The sequence below is a fragment of the Hibiscus syriacus genome, unplaced genomic scaffold (genome assembly GCF_006381635.1).
Source record: "Hibiscus syriacus cultivar Baekdansim isolate YM2019G1 unplaced genomic scaffold, ASM638163v2 tig00111311_pilon, whole genome shotgun sequence".
Taxonomy (NCBI): domain Eukaryota; kingdom Viridiplantae; phylum Streptophyta; class Magnoliopsida; order Malvales; family Malvaceae; genus Hibiscus; species Hibiscus syriacus.
Genome location: NW_024063054.1, coordinates 2,075,655 through 2,095,950, shown reverse-complemented (window position 1 = coordinate 2,095,950; position 20,296 = coordinate 2,075,655). Strand labels below are relative to the sequence as shown.

The following is a 20,296-nucleotide window of genomic DNA, read 5'->3' as shown; positions in this document are numbered from 1 at the left end:
AATCAACACTTCAACTCTAAAAATAATCAAAAACACTTTGATTTTACTTGTAATAACGAGTTAAAGAATCCATTGATAGAGAATAACAAATTTTTAAGAGACCGACTTGTAAATAGTTATAAAACAAAACATTCTATGTATATTTTAATAAAAAAAAATCTTTAGACAACTAAAATCAATAAAATATATACATAGAATAATTGTTTTAAAATAAGCCTAAAAGGAATAAGAAAACACACGTACGTAGTCGGCTTGAAGGAAGTAAATATGTGAGGACAACAATTTTACCTTTTGGACTTGGCTGATGTTAAACCTGTGTTTTTCCTTTTCATGCCAGACCAAAAAATGCCCCACCATTCCTGCAGAGGACATTAATTCTCAGACCTTTGATGAGACACATGCAACTCATACTATTTATCTTGAATTTTTTTTTTAAATAATGTCTTGGAGTTTTGTAGTTCGAATTTTTATATTAATTTTTTTTAATAATTCAGAGAATAAATAGATACTATTTGAATTTGAGTTTTCTAAAAAAAATATTTTTATTATTATTGAGACTAGTCAATAAATTTTTTTAGTTTATTGATAACACATAATTTTTTTTCCGTCGTTGTGTTTAAATATGTGACCTTTAAAAAACAACAATAATTTTTTTAACTACTGAAGTAGGACGATTCGTTAGAAATTAAAATGTATTATACGGGTAATTTAAATATTCAAAGAGCCGTTACTTTTGTAATAAAAATAAAATAAAATTGATGATGACGAGGGGGAGGAAAACTATAACACTTAATGAATGTGACTTTTCTTTCATCGAGAGTCTCTTATGTTAATTCAATTCCTTTTCTCAGTTGCTACTTCACTTTCTAGGCCTCCACCTTTCTTTCTCTCTCTCTTTTTCTTGCATTTCCGTTTTTTTTCTTTATCTTACACAAAGCATTCAAAAGACCACTGTTGAGAAACCAGACCCCTAGTCTTTTGCTGACAATATCTCACCTAGGACTCGGCGAAAGTTGCTGTTTTAGGAAAGCTTTCTTCCTCGTTGTGATTCGGTCTGGTCTATAAATGGAGCGGCACTCTTGCTGTTACAAGCAGAAACTAAGGAAAGGTCTTTGGTCTCCTGACGAAGACGAGAAGCTCTTAAGGCATATCACTAAGTACGGCCACGGCTGCTGGAGCTCTGTGCCTAAACAAGCTGGTAACTTCCCCCCCCCCGAACATCATCCTTAATTTACCCCTTTTTTCATGTCGGTTTCTTCTTTAAATCATTAACTTCCCCGAATTGTTGACGAAACTTGCAGGTCTGCAGAGGTGTGGAAAGAGCTGCAGATTAAGGTGGATTAATTATTTGAGGCCTGATTTAAAGAGAGGTGCATTCTCTCAGGAAGAAGAAAATCTCGCAATTGAACTTCATGCAGTTTTGGGTAACAGGTATTTTTTTTTTCTTTTTTGGTTATTTGATTTTATAAATTATACTGCAGGTTTATGTAACATTCTTTGCTTTGTTTTGGTTCCACTTTCAGGTGGTCCCAAATTGCTGCACAATTGCCAGGAAGAACCGACAATGAAATTAAGAATCTATGGAACTCTTGCTTGAAGAAGAAGCTTAGGCAGAGGGGCATTGATCCTGTCACTCACAAACCACTCTCCGAGGTTGAAAAATGGGAAGACAATAAAAGTCAACAGCACACCAACAGCAAGGACATGGCGGCTTCGGACCATCCAAAGGCCGGAACGTCGGTTACAGTACACGGCTACCGATCGGAAAAGGAAGGCCCTCCGAGCTCCAAGACAATGAACATCAGCAACAACAATGGAAACAACCACACCAAAGACCAGCAACCATCAGATTTGGTGGGGCATCTACCGGTTCAACAATTGAACTATGCGTCCAATGCTAGGCTCTCGAACCAAACTCTCTGTTTTAATCAAACTAGTCCAGCGTTCGATATCGATTCCATTTTCTCATCGGCCACGATGACCACATTTCTCCCGTTTCTCTCTTCTCCGATGGGGTTCAAGCCTTCTGTGGCTGTAAATGGTTCCCACTATTGGGAAACCGGTGCGGCCTCGGCTAACAACAGCAGCAGCAACAGCACCGAGCTACAAAGCAACAGTTCGTTCTACGACAACAATAGCTCCTCTTGGGGATTACCAGATTGCAGCACACCGGAGAAAGAGGCTCCTCCAAACCCAATTCATCTAATGGAAAATCCAGCAGATGAAATCAAATGGGCCGAGTATCTGAATAACCCATTGTTAATGGCGGCTGCTTTGCAGAACCAAACTCCACGATCCATGTACAACATCGACATAAAATCCGAAACAGGTTTCCTCACTAATAATTTATCAAACACCATGTGGCCTCCTAATCAACAGCAAGAAGAACCTATACAAAATCCCAGTATGTGTGCTAAGGATATCCACAGACTTACAGCAGCTTATGGTCCATGAAAGTACTTGAATTGAATTAATGCAACTCTCTCATATATCAGGTGTGCATCACAGATTTTTCTTTTCGTTTTTTGGTCTTTAATTGTCGTGTATATAGGTCTGATACAAAGATTAATTATCAGCTCAGAGTATATGTGAGCAAATCACTCTTGTTTTTAGCTTCTTTTGTTGCGCTTGTGGGGTAAAATTCTGCAGAATAAGGCTTGTTCTGGTGTCTTTTAGTCTGCTTTGTCTCTTTGCAAATGGCCACATGTAAGGTTTGGAATGTTGGAATTCTGTATGTAAACAACTGTTGATAAGGAGGAGGATGAAGAAGAAGAATATATATATATGGTTCATCCATGGCCATGGGGTTTTAAGCATTCATCTCTTTTGATATTTGAACCACAATTTGCTTTAAAAATTGAAAAGTGATATTCAACAACACGTGAAAGTTAATTTGTCAGCACATTTTATTTTCAGTTCCTACACTCAAAATTGCTTGTCTCTATCTATCATTGTTTAGAGGACACAAAGAAATCGTCATCGCCTTTACAAAAGCTTTACCACTTTAGTTTCAGATTTTTAATAAAATCATTTAGTTTCTTTTTCTAATTTAAAAAGATTTATGATAAATTTGTTCACGAGTGGAAAGAAGATTCGGCCCTCCGTGATGGCTGGGCTTTAAAATTGTAAATAATTCTAAATTGATATTTGTTCAGTGCCTAAATTTGTCATCATATCTTCTTTTTAATTATTATTTATCTTCATATTTTTAGACCAATGATAAAATTATTCCTTTATTTTAACCCTGTGAGATAGATTTTTTTATGGAATCTTGCTTGCAAAATTTAACTTAAAAATATATTTTTAGTATGTTTTTAATAATTAAATAAATAATATAATAATAAAACTAATATAAAGAATATTTACATCGATGTAGACATGGAATACAATCTAAGTTATAATTAAGATAATTTTTTATCTTATCATATTAAAAATATTAAATCAAATCAGCTAGTTCAATTCATAATTAAATAAATTCAACATAATATAAGATAAAATCATCATGTTATTATTATATAAGTTGCGGATTGTTTTATCCATGCAATTTAAGTTTATAATTTTTTTTTAATTTTAAAATGTTAGTCTTAATTCAAATAAAAAAATTGTTTAAATTATTTTAAATTAGAGAATATGATCTGAGTAATAACTTATGGATAATATTGGGATTAACAACATATTTGACTCTACAGACTTAACTGTTATTGTTTAAATTAGAATTGAAAATTTGAATTTTAAAAATATAAAAATTAAAAACAACTAAATTATATTATATGGACTAAATTCATAGTTTACACTTAATAGGAAAAAAATGTCATTATCAACAACCAGTTGGTCTAGTGGGATGAGGCAATAGGTCCTTTAAGTAAGGTCAAGGGTTCGAATTCTGGTGTTTACGAATGAAGCAAACTGGGTTGGGAAGATCGCCCTCGTCTCTGCAGTACCCGATTTCGATTAGTCGATCAATAGATCAGATATCAGTGATTAATTCCAAAAAAAACGGCATTTGATTTTATTATATCAAGAGGAGCGTACATGGGAAAGTGACAATCAAATAAGGGGAGCGTACATGTAAGAAACACATTACAAATCAAAGCAAGAAACAAGTTCAAATTCGAAGAAAAACGGGAGAGAGGTCAATCATGCCGTGATTGCAAAAATAAATAAAAAGAAAATGTTGATGCCATGAATACCATCCACTTGGCGAAATGTAATTGGCTTGGACACATTCAACTTGGTGTTTGGTATGATTTCTAGAGGTCGGAATAATACATTTCTTTTGTTTGCTATTTTAGTTGATTGAATCATAGGCTCAATTATCTAGCGGGCCTTTGGATGGATATGATGTGGTTTTGTATATGAATCCAATTACACATTCATACGGGCTTAAGCAACCGAGTACTATTATTGCACGAGACCAGGGTTGAGAAGTGGGCTTTAACAATTCAGATCAAGAGAAACTCGGAATGCCCGTGGAATGGGAAAGCCACAAACTAGGCTTGATGGGAGTTAGTGTCATCACACTGGTTATTATGAGAGTCCACAAGCGCAAAATAGAATTAAATTGTGGAATTGGTTGAGGTAGCTCGATGATTGTTCAGACATACTAGGCTTGTTAACCCATAAGCAGGGGGTTTACGACATAATGTGTATCTTTTGCCAGTCGATGAGATGTGAAAAGTTCACGTGCATGTTAAAAGATATGGGAAGATACATCTAAATGTTTAATATCTTTCAATTTAATTGTTGAGATATTAAAATTTAGTTTGTTAGGAGTTAGTTGGTGGATTGTTGGAAGTAGTTAGAAGCATTTAGTTTTCAATTCTTGTATAATTGCATGAACATTATGTTATAAATTAAGGTGGTAGAGAAATAAAATGTGTGAGGCATTATTCTTTTATCATGGTATCAGTTTCCAGGCCATTATTCTTTGGGTTTTTTGTTCGGCCCATTTTTAACTGAGTATTGTGGGTCGGTTTCATTTTTGAAGCAATTCTCTTCCCTCTCCTCCCCCCCCCCCAAATTGCCTTCCCTAAGGTTTTGTTCGATGATCTCCACTTCAATGCCTTCGATGAGTGAATCAGCTTTGGTTGATTTCAATCATCCTCTCTTTTTGCATCCGTCAGACACTCCGGGTACTCCTTTAATTTCTCATCAACTAGTTGGGTTGGAAAATTACATTGTCTGGAGCAGGTCAACGCATTGTTGGTGAAAAACAAGCTCGGTTTTGTTAATGGTACTTGTCAGAAGGAGAATTATGATCTTGATTTGTATCCTCAGTGGGAGAGGTGTAATGCCATCGTGTTATCCTGGATTCTCAACACCGTGAGTAAGGAGCTTTCGACTGGCATTGTTTTCACTTCAAACGCGGCTTCGGTGTGGAACAATTTAAAGGAGTGTTTTGATAAGGTAAATGACTCAAGAATTTTCTTTCTTCATCGCGAAATTGCTACTATTTCTCAAGGTGATTTGAGTGTATCTACTTACTTCACTAATTTGAAAATGTTATGGGATGAGTATGTTACACTTGTGTCGGTTTCATCTTGTGAATGTGCAAGTTCACAGCAGAATTCTAGGCATCTTGCCCAGCAGCAGCTTCTTCAGTTCTTGATGGGTTTAAATGAAACCTATATGTCGGTTAGAAGCCAAATCTTGTTGATGCAACCTCTTCTTTTGGTAAATCAGACGTATTCCATGATCGCTCAAGAGGAATCTCAGACATTCAACTTTCTGCTATACCTTCCACTCTTGATTCCACTGTTTTTTATTCCAAAAGTTCTGGTGTTTATGATCATCGTCGTTTTCAAGGCGTTTGTGATTATTGCAAAATCAATGGCCATAAACAGGATAGATGCTACCGTCTTATCGGGTTTTCACTTGATTTCAAATTTTCTAAACGAAATAATACTCAAGTTGCAATGGTTGTTTTTGAACCTGCTGTTGCCTCTGACCCTGTTGTTGCTCCTGACATATTGAGTTCCTCTGCTCCCATGGCACCTACCTTTACTCAGGAGAAATACAATCAGATCCTTAACCTTTTGTCTTATGTTGCTACTGTTGATTCCGCTGTGAATCTTTCAAGTATTGTTGATAGTTGTTTACCTGCTTCTAATAAATCACTTACATGGATTTTAGACACAGGTGCTACAGACCATGTATTATCTGATTTTCAATGCTTGCAATCTCTTATCGTGTGTTCTTCACGATCCATTCAATTACCCAATGGTAAAACTGTCCCAATTATACATGTTCGTTCTTGCTTTCTAAATTCGACCACAAGTCTTTCTAATGTGATATATGTGCCCAATTTCATTCACAATTTACTTTCCATGTCAAAACTTACCCGTGACCTTCACTTTTTGTTAGATTTTATCTTGATTTTTGCATCATGCATGATCTCTCAAGTGGAAGGATGAAGGGGATTGGTGAAGAGTATAGAGGGATTTATTTTTTTCAGTCATCAACTTTACCTTCTGGTTTGTCATCTACACATACTTGTTCAAATGTGTTGTCTCCTTATATTTCCTCTAGCATGTCATGTGCTTCAAAATTGTTTGATTGTGGTCATGTGTCATCTGAATGTATAACAACTGTTTCTAATAATAATACAAGTATTTGGCATTCTCGATTAGGACATGTTGCTGTTTCAACTATGAACAAGTTACCCTTGTTGCATTTTGTTAAATTAGATTCCAAATTACAGCATTCTTGTCCTATATGTCCTTTAGCCAAACAAACTACACATCCATTACCTGTCAGCTTTACTTCTTCACAAGCTCCTTTTAGTCTCATTCATATAGACTTGTGGGGTCCTTATCGAGTAGCTAACATAGTGGTCATAGGTATTTTTTAACCATCGTTGATGACTTTACTCGTATGACTTGGGTGCACTTGTTGAGATTGAAGAGTGATACTATTCTGTCTCTTAAAAAAATTATTACCTTTGTTAAAACCCAATTTTCAGCCACTGTTCAAATTATTCGCAGTGACAATGGCACTAAATTTTTTAATTCTTAGTGTTCCGAGTTTTTTAACTCACTTGGAATTCTTCATCAAAGTTCATGCGTTCAGACTCCTCGACAAAATGGAGTTGTTGAACGCAAACATAGACATATTCTCGAAGTAGCGAGGGCACTTCGTTTTCATTCAAAGGCTTCTCTTAAATTTTTGGGAGAATGTGTTACTACAACTTGTTATATAATAAATCGTTTGCCTTCTTCTATCTTACATTTCAAAACTCCTTTTGAAGCTCTTCACCATAAAGTTCTTAATCTTTCTCATTTAAGGGTATTTGGTTGCTTATGTTATGCTACCAAGCTTAACTACCTTGACAAGTTTTCTCCTAAGGCTATTCCTTGTGTTTTTATGGGATACTCTTCAACTCAAAAGGGGTATATTCTGTTCAGCCTTCAATCCAAGCATTTTTTTGTAAGTCGGGATGTTGTGTTTCATGAACTTGTCTTTCCTTTTCATTTTCCTGTTTCAGAGTCTTCTCATTTTTCCCTTCACGTTCTTATATTCCTGATTCTGATTTTTTAATCCTTGATTCTTTAGTTTCTATTCTTGCATCTCGTGTTGATAATTCTTCAAAAATTTCACAAGAAATTCCTGCTGTGTCACCTATTCCTTTTATTTCCCCATCTGATATTTTAACAGTTGCATATAATATTCCTTATATTTCAGAATCTTCTCATGTTGATATTCCTCCTTGAGCTCATGATCCACTTGTATCTAAAAGATCCACTCGTATATTCAAGCCTCTGAATTGGTTAAACGATTATGTCTGCACTTGCCAATCAACTTCACCTTTTGCTACTTATCCCATTTCTCATTGTATTTCTTATTCTCATTTACCTTCTCATACTCAACATTTTTTAGCTTCCATTTCTCATCTTGTTTAACCTATTACTTTTCAAGAAGTCTGTCAAAATCCATAATGGCAGCAGACCATGAGAAAAGAGATTCAAGCATTAGAATTGAATAATACTTGGGTTGTGGTACATTTGCCCTATGGTAAAGTTCCCATTGGCTGCAAGTGGGTTTATCGAATCAAGTATCATGCTTCGAGTGAGGTTTAAAGGTTCAAGGCTCGGTTAGTGGCCAAAGGGTATAATCTGAATGAATATGTTGACTATGTGGAGACTTTTTATCTTGTTGCCAAACTCACTATTGTAAGGTTGATTTTGGCTCTTGCGTCTATCTTTGGCTGGCCTTTATGGAAAATGGATATGGTTTTTCCAGCCAGGGGAGCATATGATTTGTCGGCTGCAAAAGTCTCTGTATGGACTCAAGCAAGCTTCCAGACAATGGAACAAGAAGTTGTCTGAAGCACTTATATCAGCAGGATTTCAGCAAAGCAAATATGATTATTCGATGTTTACAAGGCAAGTAGCAAACAAGTTGGTTCTTGTGCTTGTATATGTAGATAATTTGTTAAGTACTGGTAGTGATACTGATATGATATAATAGCTCAAGTGTATACTGAATTCTAAATTCAAGATGAAAGACTTAGGTGAGTTACGATATTTTCTTGGGCTCGAAGTTTTGAGATCAGAGAAAGTAATTGTCTTAAGCCAGTGTAAATATGGTTTAGAATTAATAAAAGATATAGGGGCAGGGGGAGCAAGGCCTGCTTTGACACCTTTGGAGGAGAATAATAATTTTTTTGTTGCTGCAGATTCTAAGTGTTTGAAGCAGGATAAAGAAGGTATGGTAGACAGGACGCAATTTCAAAGACTTATAGGCAGGCTCATATATTTAACCCACACCATGCCTGATATAGCTTATTCAATACAGCACCTAATCCAATTTATGCATCAGCCTGGAAAGGTGCATATGGAAGCAGCCTTGAGAGTTGTACGATATATTAAGAAGAATCCAAGGCAGGGAATATTGTTAGATTCTTCAAGTAAGTGTAGTTTAATTGCTTTTTGTGACTTTGATTGGGTAACTTGACCAATATCACGGAAGTCAGTAACATGATACTACATAAAACTTGGGAATTCTTTAATCTCATGGAAGTCGAAAAAACATAACACAGTGGCTCGTTCTTCAGCGCATAAGCTGAGTACAGAAGTATGGCTATGACTATAACATATTTGATTTGGCTAAGTGGATTGCTGAATGAACTTGGAGTGAAACAAGATCAACCTGCTAAGCTATTCTGTGACAGTAAGGCAACAATGCAGATTGCTTTTAATCATGTTTTTCATGAAATAACGAAGCAAATCGAAATAGATTGCCATTTTGTTAGAGACAAGATTCAAGAAGGGTTTATCACAACAGAACACATACCTTCAAAGGAGCAACCTGCAGATGTCTTGACTAAAATACTTGGCACTTTGAAACATGAGTATTTGACAGCCAAGTTGGGGGTTTCAGATATCTTTCACCCACTAACTTGAGGGGGAGTGTTGAGATATTAAAAGTTAGTTTGTTAGGAGTTAGTTGGTGGATTGTTAGAAGTAGTTAGAAGCATTTAGTTTTCAATTATTGTATAATTGCATGAACATTGTATTATAAGTTAAGGTGGTAGAGAAATAAAATGTGTGAGGCATTATTCTTTTAACAAATAATAAGAAAAAACTTGAATAATTTAAACACTATATTAAAAAAAACATTTTAGAAGATAAACTCTTAAAATTTAAACTTAAAAAGACATCAAATTCTTTGTAGCTCCATCAGATAAGGGTTAATGCATCGTCCCCAAAAACTTCCTCTTGGAGCCTGGTGTGTCTGCCGAAGTCCTAACCCACCATTAGCCATGAATATATCTTAAATTTTGTGCAATATGCAGGGGGGCCCTTCAGCAGGTGACACTGTCCTCGACTTTCTTTCTTCCTCATTTAATGTGAAGGTCCGTGATCTTTCTGTCATTTATTTTAACCAGTTTTAGCATTCTCACAACCCAACCCACGTTCATCCCATTGGCCAAACCTAACAAGAAGTAAATAATTAATTCAGAATTTTACATCAACACATTTTTGTCTCCGGTCTGGTATCTATACTTCCCATGGGGGGGACAGGAGGCCCATTTACAGTAACTACACAACCAAGCTGTTGTTTTCGTTACACTAAAAATATTTTCTAAACTCCCTGAATCATAAACCTGTTCCAGATCCATCCACCCAATATCACATGGTTTGGTTAAGCAAGAAGAAAATCAGGGTCATGTTTCTTCTTTTACAAGTAAGCAATTAAATAGCAATAGATCCCTCCACGACACTCTTCCCTCGGCCAAACAATGGTTTTCCTCTCCAGGGGCTTTGGAGCCCACTCTCCTTCACTTTCTTCTTCCCGAGGACTGCCTGCCTTGTCGGCAATCAATAAATATAAAATGGTTTGGACTTTTAAGATGTGTATAAGCTTAACTTGGAAATGCATTGTTTTTTTTCTCTCTTCATTTTCTTGTCTATTTAATATACCACGTATTGATTCAATGATCAAGTTTGGTGTTATAAATCGAATTAAATAGTAGTATTCTGTTTTATGAATAAAAAATAATTTAAATATAAATTTTGATAAAAACTTAAAAAGAATATAACTCAATTTAGTGATGGGGTTACAAAAATTTATGGTTTAATTCCTACTTTAACCATTTTCATGCGACTTGAATTTTATTTAATTTTTTTTGTTTAATAAATTAACGTCATGAGTCATCAATGAATTAGTGTAAATATCAATATTGTCGTTAGATTTTTAATGATTGAGGATTAAAGCAAAAATGATATTAATAATAATATTTTTATAAAAATATTACTTTAATAACCAAAATATTAATTACATTCACCATCTAGAACAAAAATTTATTTGATGAAACAGATTTTGAATCAATATTTGAATATTGTTTTCGTCAAAACTCGCAAATGAAAGCCACATCTATAAATAAATTTTAAAAGTTTCTTTATTATAAAAAAATAATTTTCATGTTTATTTCTAATTTAACACGTGTAAACGTCTAGGGTAGAACTAAAAATCTTAAATTATGGCGTCAAAATTTAAAATTAAAATGTATAAGTAAAGCTACATAAATGTATGCATAATGTTAATACTTGATATATTGATGCATAATATAACTAAAACAAAGATGTAAATGAAGATAACATTTGATGAAATTTTCATGAAACATCTATATACCATTCATTTATGTTTGTTTATTAAATAAAAAATTATGTTTGTAAATAAACAAACGAACACCAATAAATGAGTGTTTTGTTCGTTTGCGCTCACAAATAAATTTATTTATTATTTCTTTACAAGTTTGTTTATTAACACGTTTATGTATTAATGATGTTTTTCTTATAAAGTAATATTTTCTTCTATTTTTATATATATTTCAATTCATTAATCTAGATATGTATACTTACACCAGTCTAAGTATTTGTTTACTTCTAGGTACCCAAATAGTGGGAGACATACATAGTTATTTCAGTGTATATGTGTATTTATTTTTAGGTACCAGATTTACACTAGTATCAGTATGTATATCTACCACTATCATAACATCTAAAAATAAACATACTTACACCAATATATGTATGCACTTCTTCCACTATTCCTTTTTGAACTTATTTTAGTCACCAATCAATCTAATTTTTAAATTATATTGTTACCAAAAAAAACTTTATCATATGATTAACTTTACGAAATGATTTTATATTTTAAGTAGTGGTACTTTTATAGTTTTATTTTTTAATAAATATTTTTATACAGCATTGGTGAATATATTAATAATAATGTAATAAACTTTTGAAAAGATATACGTCATTGTAATGAAATTTTAGATTTATTATTATTTAATATTTTATAAAATATTTTGTAAAAAATAAAAATAATTTTTAAGGGGTAAAGATTTTTTTAATAGTGATATCATCTTTATTGTTTTATATATTTTATATACAAAAATACTTTCTATAAATAACACCCCTCTTTATACAGTGGCTTCGCCCATGTAAGCATCACAGTCACCGGTAATAACACATCAGCCGTCGTTTTACCCTCACCATTACCGACAAAGTTGGCTTCAAATCAAAAATTAAAAATACAATAGAATAACATAAAAGAAAGAAGACTGGTCAAGGATCATCGGCCGGTGAGTGTCCGTGTTAACCAGATTATTATTATTTATCCAAAAAAATATTTTAAGTTAAAAAAACTAAAATGGTTGGCTAAAAGAAACAATTAAATATTAAACCAAAATTTAAAAAATAAAAAAGGGAAAATCAACAGCTTCGTGCTAATTGCAGTAAAGTGATGCGCTGGGTACATGTTGGGGAGGGCACGTGCCAAGATACGGACCTTCACCCGGTTTTGGAGTTACGATGGGCCCACGGATTCTTGGAAAACCCGAAAATCCGCCTTTGGCCCAATAAGAAAGGGTCGTCGTTTGGAAGATAAGAACGACATAAAACGAGGGCAGCTGGTTCTGTAGACGTGGCTAACATGTATCAAAATCAAGCACAATTATGGTGTGCCTAATGCTGCCAAACACCCCCACGATTAAGCTTATCCATTACTCGAATTTGCCCCCTTTGTTTTGTCCTTGTTGCGAGCTTTCGTGGTCAGTCTTTGGATTTTTTTGAGGGCAATATTTGGATTTTACAAATGTGGATACGTTTGAATTATAACCCACTTTTAAAAGATTAGCGTCGGCCGACTCTCTCCCTCCCCCTCTTCTCCCCCTCCCTTTTTTTTCTTTACAGTTTATGTTATTTCGTATAGATTAAATATTTTTTTTATTTTGTTTAACTGACGGCGGTGGTGATCTTGACGTTGATTATCGATTGTTGATTTTTTTTTTAGATTTTAATAAGAATAATTATATATTTGTGACATGTTTATATTTGTTTTTGTGGTACGTTTTTATATTCTTTTTGGTAATTTTCGGTCACTTTATCGTAATTTCGTTCATATTTTTTTAGGGTTTGATTTAACATCGTCACGACTGATCAAGATGACATTTATTTATTATCGTGCCGATCTTCCTATGATTTGGACCTTCTGATTGATTTTGATACTTATTTTGTATTCGTGAATAGGTTCTCACGTCACTTGATTATGATTTGCTATATGTTGGTGATCTTTTAGTAATTTCATTATCTTTTACGGTTCGTTTGTTGATACAATCAAATTTAATTGTATAATTCTTTATCCGTGCATTTTAGTTAAGTTTGTTTAACTATTTCCTTCTTTGGTTATTGTATTATCTAGGTGACTAATTTTTATGTCAATAATTATAGAAAAATGTAATAATTATAATTTAATTTACGTTTACGATTAAATTTATAAATCTTTATTGTAACTTTAAATAATTTTTATTTTCAATAAAATTAGCGAATTTATATAATAGCGTCAGCTTACTCCCAAACTATCTCGAATTCAACTTATAACGCAAGGTAATATTTTTTAGGGTAAATTGCATATATAGTACTTGATCTATTAGTTTTGATCAGTTTTAGTACTTAAATTTTCAATTTTCTTAAAATCATATTTAAAGTTTAGTTTTTGTTTCATTTGAATACCAAGCTGTTAAAAATTTATAGTGTTTAGTACTTAAATTATTACTTTTGGTCTGCTTTAGTACCTAAACTTTTAATTTTTTTTCAAAATTTAACGTTAACTTTTGAACGAGGTACTAAAATTAAACAAAAGCGGAATATCAATTATTTATAAATTAAAACCATCCATAGGTACGTGTATCCAAATTAACTGAATAAAAACCATCCATAGGAACGTATATCCAAATTAAAACCATCCATAGGTACGTATACATAGGGCTGAGCAACGAAATCGAGAAAATCGAAAAACCGACACGAACCGAGTAAAGCGGTTCGATTCGGTTCGGTTTGGCTTTAAACGGTTCGGTTTTCGGTTCGGTTTAAAGGCTTTATTTTTTTGATTCGGTTCGGTTGGGGTTTTCCATATAGAACCAATTTGTTCCATATTGAACCGAATAGGCATTTTTTGTAAAAAAAATTATAGTTTCAAGTGATTTTTTTTATTGAAAACCCGATAAACCGAATCGAACCGAAAAACTCGAACCGTTAAAAAAACCGAACCGAACCGAAAAAACCGATTTCAGTTTTTTCAGTTTTTTAACTATTCGATTTCGGTTTCGGTTTAAATATTGAAAATCCGTTTATTTCGGTTCTGTTCAATTTTTAGTAAAAACCGAACCGAACCAAATCGAATACACCCCTACGTATACCCAAAACATTAACTGAATAAAAACTCTACGGAAGTTAAAAAGTTTAAGTCCACTGGCTGAATTATATATCCAAATTATTTTCGTAAATAATTAAGGTTAGCTTGAACTGCTTATGACTATTGTTACGGCTCAAACAAAAACACTGCACATTGAATATCAATTATTTATAAATTAAAACCATCCATAGGTACGTATATAGCCAGAGAAATTTAATGTCTTCCTTTTAGTCCTCACTTGGAAATTTTTAAAGGACACATTTTCTTACGTTAGCATGATGTAGTCGTAACTTTGGTATCGAAGTGTCCATCAAAAAATAAAAAAAATATATCCAAACTGACAGAAAAGAAAATACTTACAGATCTGCCATGAATGTATACCAGTTAGGGGTAACGTGGTGGGGATGGACGAATTTTTAGGCTTAAAATCCAACCCATTAATATCATATAAAATTTGATTTATTTTGATTTCACATTAAAAGTATTTTTATTTATTTAGTTTAAAATTTAACTTTATATGATTTAATTTTTAAAATTTTACATAATCTTTTATTAAAGTAAATATGTGAACATGTGAAAAGAATGAACCAAGAAAGAGAAGTGAAATTAACCTATTTAAGAAAGAGGTACAAATTTTTAAATTTTCAGGTGAAGAAAATCGTATAATATATTCTCTTTACGTATTAATTTAATATGATAAAGACTAGAATCCAGTATACGTGGTGAATTTTAGATCTCAAAGAATAATAAATTCCTTAAAAATAAATAGAAACCTAATAAATTATACACAAATACTTTACTATTATTTTATAAATTTTGTTGATTTTTTTCGTATAAAATAATTTTTATACATCATGATATAATTTTTTGTTTATTTTTTATTTATTTAAATATTTATTAGTTTAAATTGACATTCAAATTTTTATTTTGATCTAATTAATACTTATGATAAATAGTTTATCAAAATAAATTTAAACAACAACACCAACAACAAAACTCTATTCTCATATGCAATGGGGTAAGGAGGAGGTAGGGTAGTAGGTTGTCCCCCAACGCCAGGTTGAGAGCAGCTTCTGTGGAAGACCTCTTACAGTAAAAAAATTAAAAATAAAGATAAAATGCAATGCATGTTTAAATAAATAAATAAAATATGTAGTTAAACAATCTTCATATGCACGTCTGTAATATGAAGTAATCAATGCAAATAAACGCAGGACGTAAGTCCACATAAGTCCTTTTATTATCAAAATAAATTTAAATTCTAATTAAATCTACAGATATCTAATTAGATTAAAAAATCTAAATAATAAAATAATTTGATTATTCAGTAAAAAATTAAAATTAGATTAAATTATTTAATTAAATATAGATTTTATCTTAAAATAAAATTCTAATATAAATACATATTTATCCTTTATAATTTTTATATGTAAGCATTGAGATTATTGTAACAGTAAATTTGGAATTTCAGAACGTCGCGTGAGTTTGCAGCTCTCAATCTTTGTGAATGGTGACCCAGCAATGGCTTAATGACTCTGCTCACTGCGGCTGTCAACACTACAACACCCTGTCTAATGCTATGTGTCCCTCACTCATTGGTTGTAGGTCCCATCTCTTTCACACAATCCTCTAAGTCGTCCCTCCTAGTGTTGCCATGTGGTTACCCTCATTAATTTTTTTAATTATTCATAAAGATCATCATTAATCAAACTGATTCCAAAACATGAAATTACAACCTCACCCTTTTCCTCTTTTTCTCGACCAACACGTAACAAAAGGGGAGGGAGCGAGGGACGGAAATGGAAATCCATAAAAATGAAGACGAGTGAATGTTTGCTGTATATGTGGTGCTTAGAGATTTGATTTAGTTTACCTTTTACCTTATCTTCAACAATGAGATACGCATGACTGATTGATTGATTGAAAACCCCAAACGTTTTTATTTAACAAGTTGCGGCCGCTCATAAAACCAAACTCTTTACCTTCATTACTTCGCTCTTTCTGTTTTCCTTTTTCTTTTTGAGTTACAAAAGATGGCATCGGATGAGAGTATGACGGTTGTTTCTTCTATGCTTGAAGATGAATTTGATGATATTGATGTTACGTTTGATCATGATCATCATGCTCATCCACATAACTTGTCCAGGCTTTCCATGTGCACTAGTTCCATGTCGAGATTGTCAATCGAGAGCTTCGATGCTGATGTCGACGAAGAGTTCTTCGACAAAGAAGAATCGGTTCAGCTGTCTTCTGATTCTGATAAAGAACCTGGTTGTTATTCTCTACCGGCGACGCCGCCTCGTCGGAGGAGGAATCGGACCAGGGAAGCGTTGGCTCATCAGTTGATGGGAGTGGTCAAGGATTACGCCAGTGAAAATGAAGCTCTGAAGGGGGGTTTCGGGAGGCCAAAAGGGAGCAAGAATTTGAGGAAGAGGAGGGTTATCAGGGAGAGAGGCGCGGATATGGAGGGTAAGAATGGTTACCAAGAGAAAGGTGAGGATTTCATGGTGGGTTACAGCAATTACAGTGGAAGTTTCAGCGGCGAGAGTGAAGGCGGTAACGGCGCCGGCGTGGTGGTGATCATAAGGCCAAAAGGTGGCAAGAGGTCACTGTGTATGGATTTGGAGGAAGTGAAAGCGTGTAGGGACCTGGGTTTCGAATTAGAACATGAACTCATGTTGGAGATGCCCAGTGCCACTGCAGGCCGTGTTTCATTCTCAGGTTCCACTTTCGACACCGCCAGTAGTGGCGGAGATTCTCCCATTGCCAACTGGCGTATCTCTAGCCCTGGTTAGTTCAAAATCTAATCTTTCATCTGCTTTTGGTGATTTTTTTATTAACATTAAGCATCAACATTTTCAGTACGTCTGATGGGAATTTTTTACTCTGCAATTTTAGGTGATGATCCAAGGGATGTTAAGGCTCGGCTGAAGGTGTGGGCACAAGCAGTGGCGCTTGCATCCTCATCATCATCCAGGCATTGCACTTGACGTCCGAGCTACTCTTAACTATCATAAGCTACTATTTTTGTTTCCCTGTTTTAGCCTTTCTTTCGAAAAAAAATGAAGTTTTTCCGAGGTTTATTCTACTTTTACCACTTCTGTTAGAGAAATTCAGGCACTTTTTTCAATCATGTATAGCTTTTGCGCTTGTAAATATGAATATGATTGGCTTAAACTGGACTTTCTCTTTTCTTTGGTGATTTGATTCTCTATTGTCCGTATTCAGTCTGATTTGTGTTAAAAAGTGGAGAATTTCTGGATGAATATATTTTGTTCCAAAAAAGTTGCACTTAAGAGTTTGGTTCTGCAGATTGAATTTCACTCTGTTTTAACCTAACAAGTCAACATTGTCCCCACTCAAAATGATGATTCGCACAACTTTTTATATATATATACCCAAAGCAATAAAGCAAAGCCTATGGGTTCAAATAATCAGGCTCTTTTATAATTAAGAAAGCAAATGCAGAACTTTAAAGTCTTGCGTCAGCTTGTTTAAAATCAATGCTTTCTGCATCTTCTCCTGCAGAACAAAGGACTTACAATATGGATTAGGCAAATCCCAAACAATAATTAGTTATTCATATTCAGGTAAGATGTTTAAACATCCTGCCCACTACATGTACACACTTATTTTTGTCCGAAATTAATTATTATCATTAAGTATTATTATTATTATTATTATTAGTATTATCATAAATAAAATATTAATATTATTTTGTTTTGTTTATAGGCAGATCCAATGAAGACCCATTACAAATAACCAAACAGTGGCCCAATGCCACACCCCATAAGAGTGAAGCCCACAACAAATACAACCAGGCCCGCCCGGTTTCGGCCTATGATTGAAGCCCAATAACAGACCCGACTGGAGTCCAATGGCATATCCAAAACCCAATTAGGGTTCCATCTCAAGTCCTCAACGCCGCCAATCTACAACCCTAGGATATGAACCCATCAAACGATCCAGATCAATCTCAAATTAGGGTTTACCCTAATACATCTCCATTGTCAACTCTCAAGCAGACCCTAGTTGCTCTCAAGCTGAGCCATGCCCAGCTCCCGTCGCTGTCGTCCGAGCCTCTGACGTTGCCGCCGATTTCAGCTATCCATCACAAATCAATCAAACAAAAGAAAATCAATCAGAGAAGAAAAACAACTAAAAATCTATTGGTACAAAGGAAATACCGAGGAAAATCCAGGGAAATGATGCCCTATCGATAGATCACATCATTTCTACTCGAAAAACACCCATAAATCAACATGCAAGGGTTATTTCGGGGGCGGATTCGGTGGAGCAAAGGGAGAAACCAAAAATAGGATTCGAAACCCAAACTGAAAAGAAAAAATACAAGAGAAAAAGAACGAAAAAACAAAAAAAAAACGAGAGAAAAAAGTGAAAAAAACTCACCTTTTAGCAAGATCTGGTCATTGTAACTTCATCGAAGCAGAGTTTTTACCCTTACCACCGAAGGTAAACCCTTACCTTTTAGGTTTGGGGGTCCGGTTTTAGGTTCGAGATCTTTGGTAGTTTAGGGCGAGAGGTTAGTCGGTTTGGTTTCCAAAGGGATATGAGAGTAAAAGAGGTGTGGTTTGGTTTTTAGACTCTGTTGGGACCACTAATTCATGATGGTCGAACGTTTTTTGGGTTTTTCCTTGGCGGAGGATGTGAGAAAGAAGAGAAAGGTTGAGAGGTTTTGGCTCTATCCCTTTTAGGCCAGAAAAAAAATGAGAGCAAAATAGGGAAATGGTCGTATTTAGGCCTTGGTCTCTATTATATATGTGACATGAAACGGCGTCGTCTGGGAGGGGAATAGGCGAGTGTTGATTGCCTGAATAAACCATTCATGGGTCCTCAATGTTTTGTAAAATTTCCAGTTTATATTTCGAGTTTCAAATCTTGTTATTCATGCATTTCGGTGACTGAAAAAGACTCCAAATCTTTTTATTTGAGCACTCGTTTTGTTGTATTTTCCATTTTAATCCTATTTCTGTTATCTTCCTATTTTTATTAATATTTGACTTTGAGTATGATACTTACTATTTTTATATTTTAGTCATTGTTCTGTTTATTATTGCTTCTAGGTTAAATATCCTTATATACCTGCCGAATTAGATTACATTTCATTTTAGTCATTAAATGGAACTTTTGTATGCTTTAAGCTCCGAATTTTGTTATACTTATACGTTGTTCACTACTTGTTTATTATTTATCTTGGGGTAAATAACTTTTATGTTTAATCATTTTTTATTTAATGCATATTAGTCCATATTTGATTCTTGATTAGTACATTGGTTTAATCTTTGATTTTAGTTGATATTTGTTACCATAGTTCATTTTTTATTCTAGTTTTAGGCATGTTAGTTTTCTAGGAATTTATTTTAGTCATTTTTCTTGCTTATTGATATGAGATTTCGTGGATTCATTGTGTAATTAAAATTTATTATGCTGGTTTAGTCATTTGATTTTATTTTAATTTTTACTTATTCAAAACTATCTAATTAAAATATAATATTATTTTATTCCTTTAGATCTTTACGATTCTTGTAATATCAAATGTTTTGTGTTTATCCATGTATGTTATGTTATCATGTTGTATGTTTATATATATAAATATATATATATTCATTCAATACGTCTTAACCTTGTATATTTGCATAATGTTCACCTTTATGATTTCATTCTATCTTATTTATTTTAGTTTGATTGGTGAAATATTCTTTTGACAATATTATGTGTATCTCTTATATTTGATATTTTTTAGTGGTTTATTCGAACATTTTCGAGAACATTGGTCGTAGAATGAGCATGATAAACATTACATTCTAGAAGTGGTGTGATTCAAAATAGCATTCGAACGAAATGTAAACTCGAAATAAATCGAGTTTTTTTCTTCTAAAAAGTGCTAATTAATTCTTTTTTATTTTAATTCAAAAGATGCAATGCATGCTTCTTTAAGTAATAATTTATTTTATGCAAATGATGATAATCAATTCATATTCGATTTGCGTTTTTTGATAAATCGAAGAGAGAATATTCTTTTTAGACAAGAAATAGAAGAGGCAACATTCCCGTTAGAGGATGAACAAATCTCAAT

At 33.6% G+C, this 20,296-nt stretch overlaps 2 protein-coding genes and 1 long non-coding RNA gene across 3 annotated transcripts; all 3 read left to right on the top strand.

Annotated features, from left to right (window-relative positions):
• Positions 1-871: 871 nt before the first annotated feature.
• Positions 872-2,754, top strand: LOC120158316 (transcription factor MYB61-like). The gene is made up of 3 exons (XM_039169191.1): positions 872-1,198; positions 1,302-1,431; positions 1,524-2,754. Exons 1-3 carry the CDS (start codon positions 1,066-1,068, stop codon positions 2,452-2,454), a joined length of 1,194 nt encoding a protein of 397 aa, XP_039025122.1. The 5' UTR covers positions 872-1,065; the 3' UTR covers positions 2,455-2,754.
• Positions 2,755-16,113: 13,359 nt separating this feature from the next.
• On the top strand, positions 16,114-17,390 carry LOC120158318. The gene is made up of 2 exons (XM_039169192.1): positions 16,114-16,989; positions 17,098-17,390. Exons 1-2 carry the CDS (start codon positions 16,233-16,235, stop codon positions 17,187-17,189), a joined length of 849 nt encoding a protein of 282 aa, XP_039025123.1. The 5' UTR covers positions 16,114-16,232; the 3' UTR covers positions 17,190-17,390.
• A 225-nt stretch (positions 17,391-17,615) lies between these two features.
• LOC120158349 lies at positions 17,616-18,343 on the top strand. Its single transcript, XR_005519225.1, has 2 exons — positions 17,616-17,789; positions 17,932-18,343. It is a non-coding gene; the product is annotated as an uncharacterized LOC120158349 (long non-coding RNA).
• Positions 18,344-20,296: the final 1,953 nt, after the last annotated feature.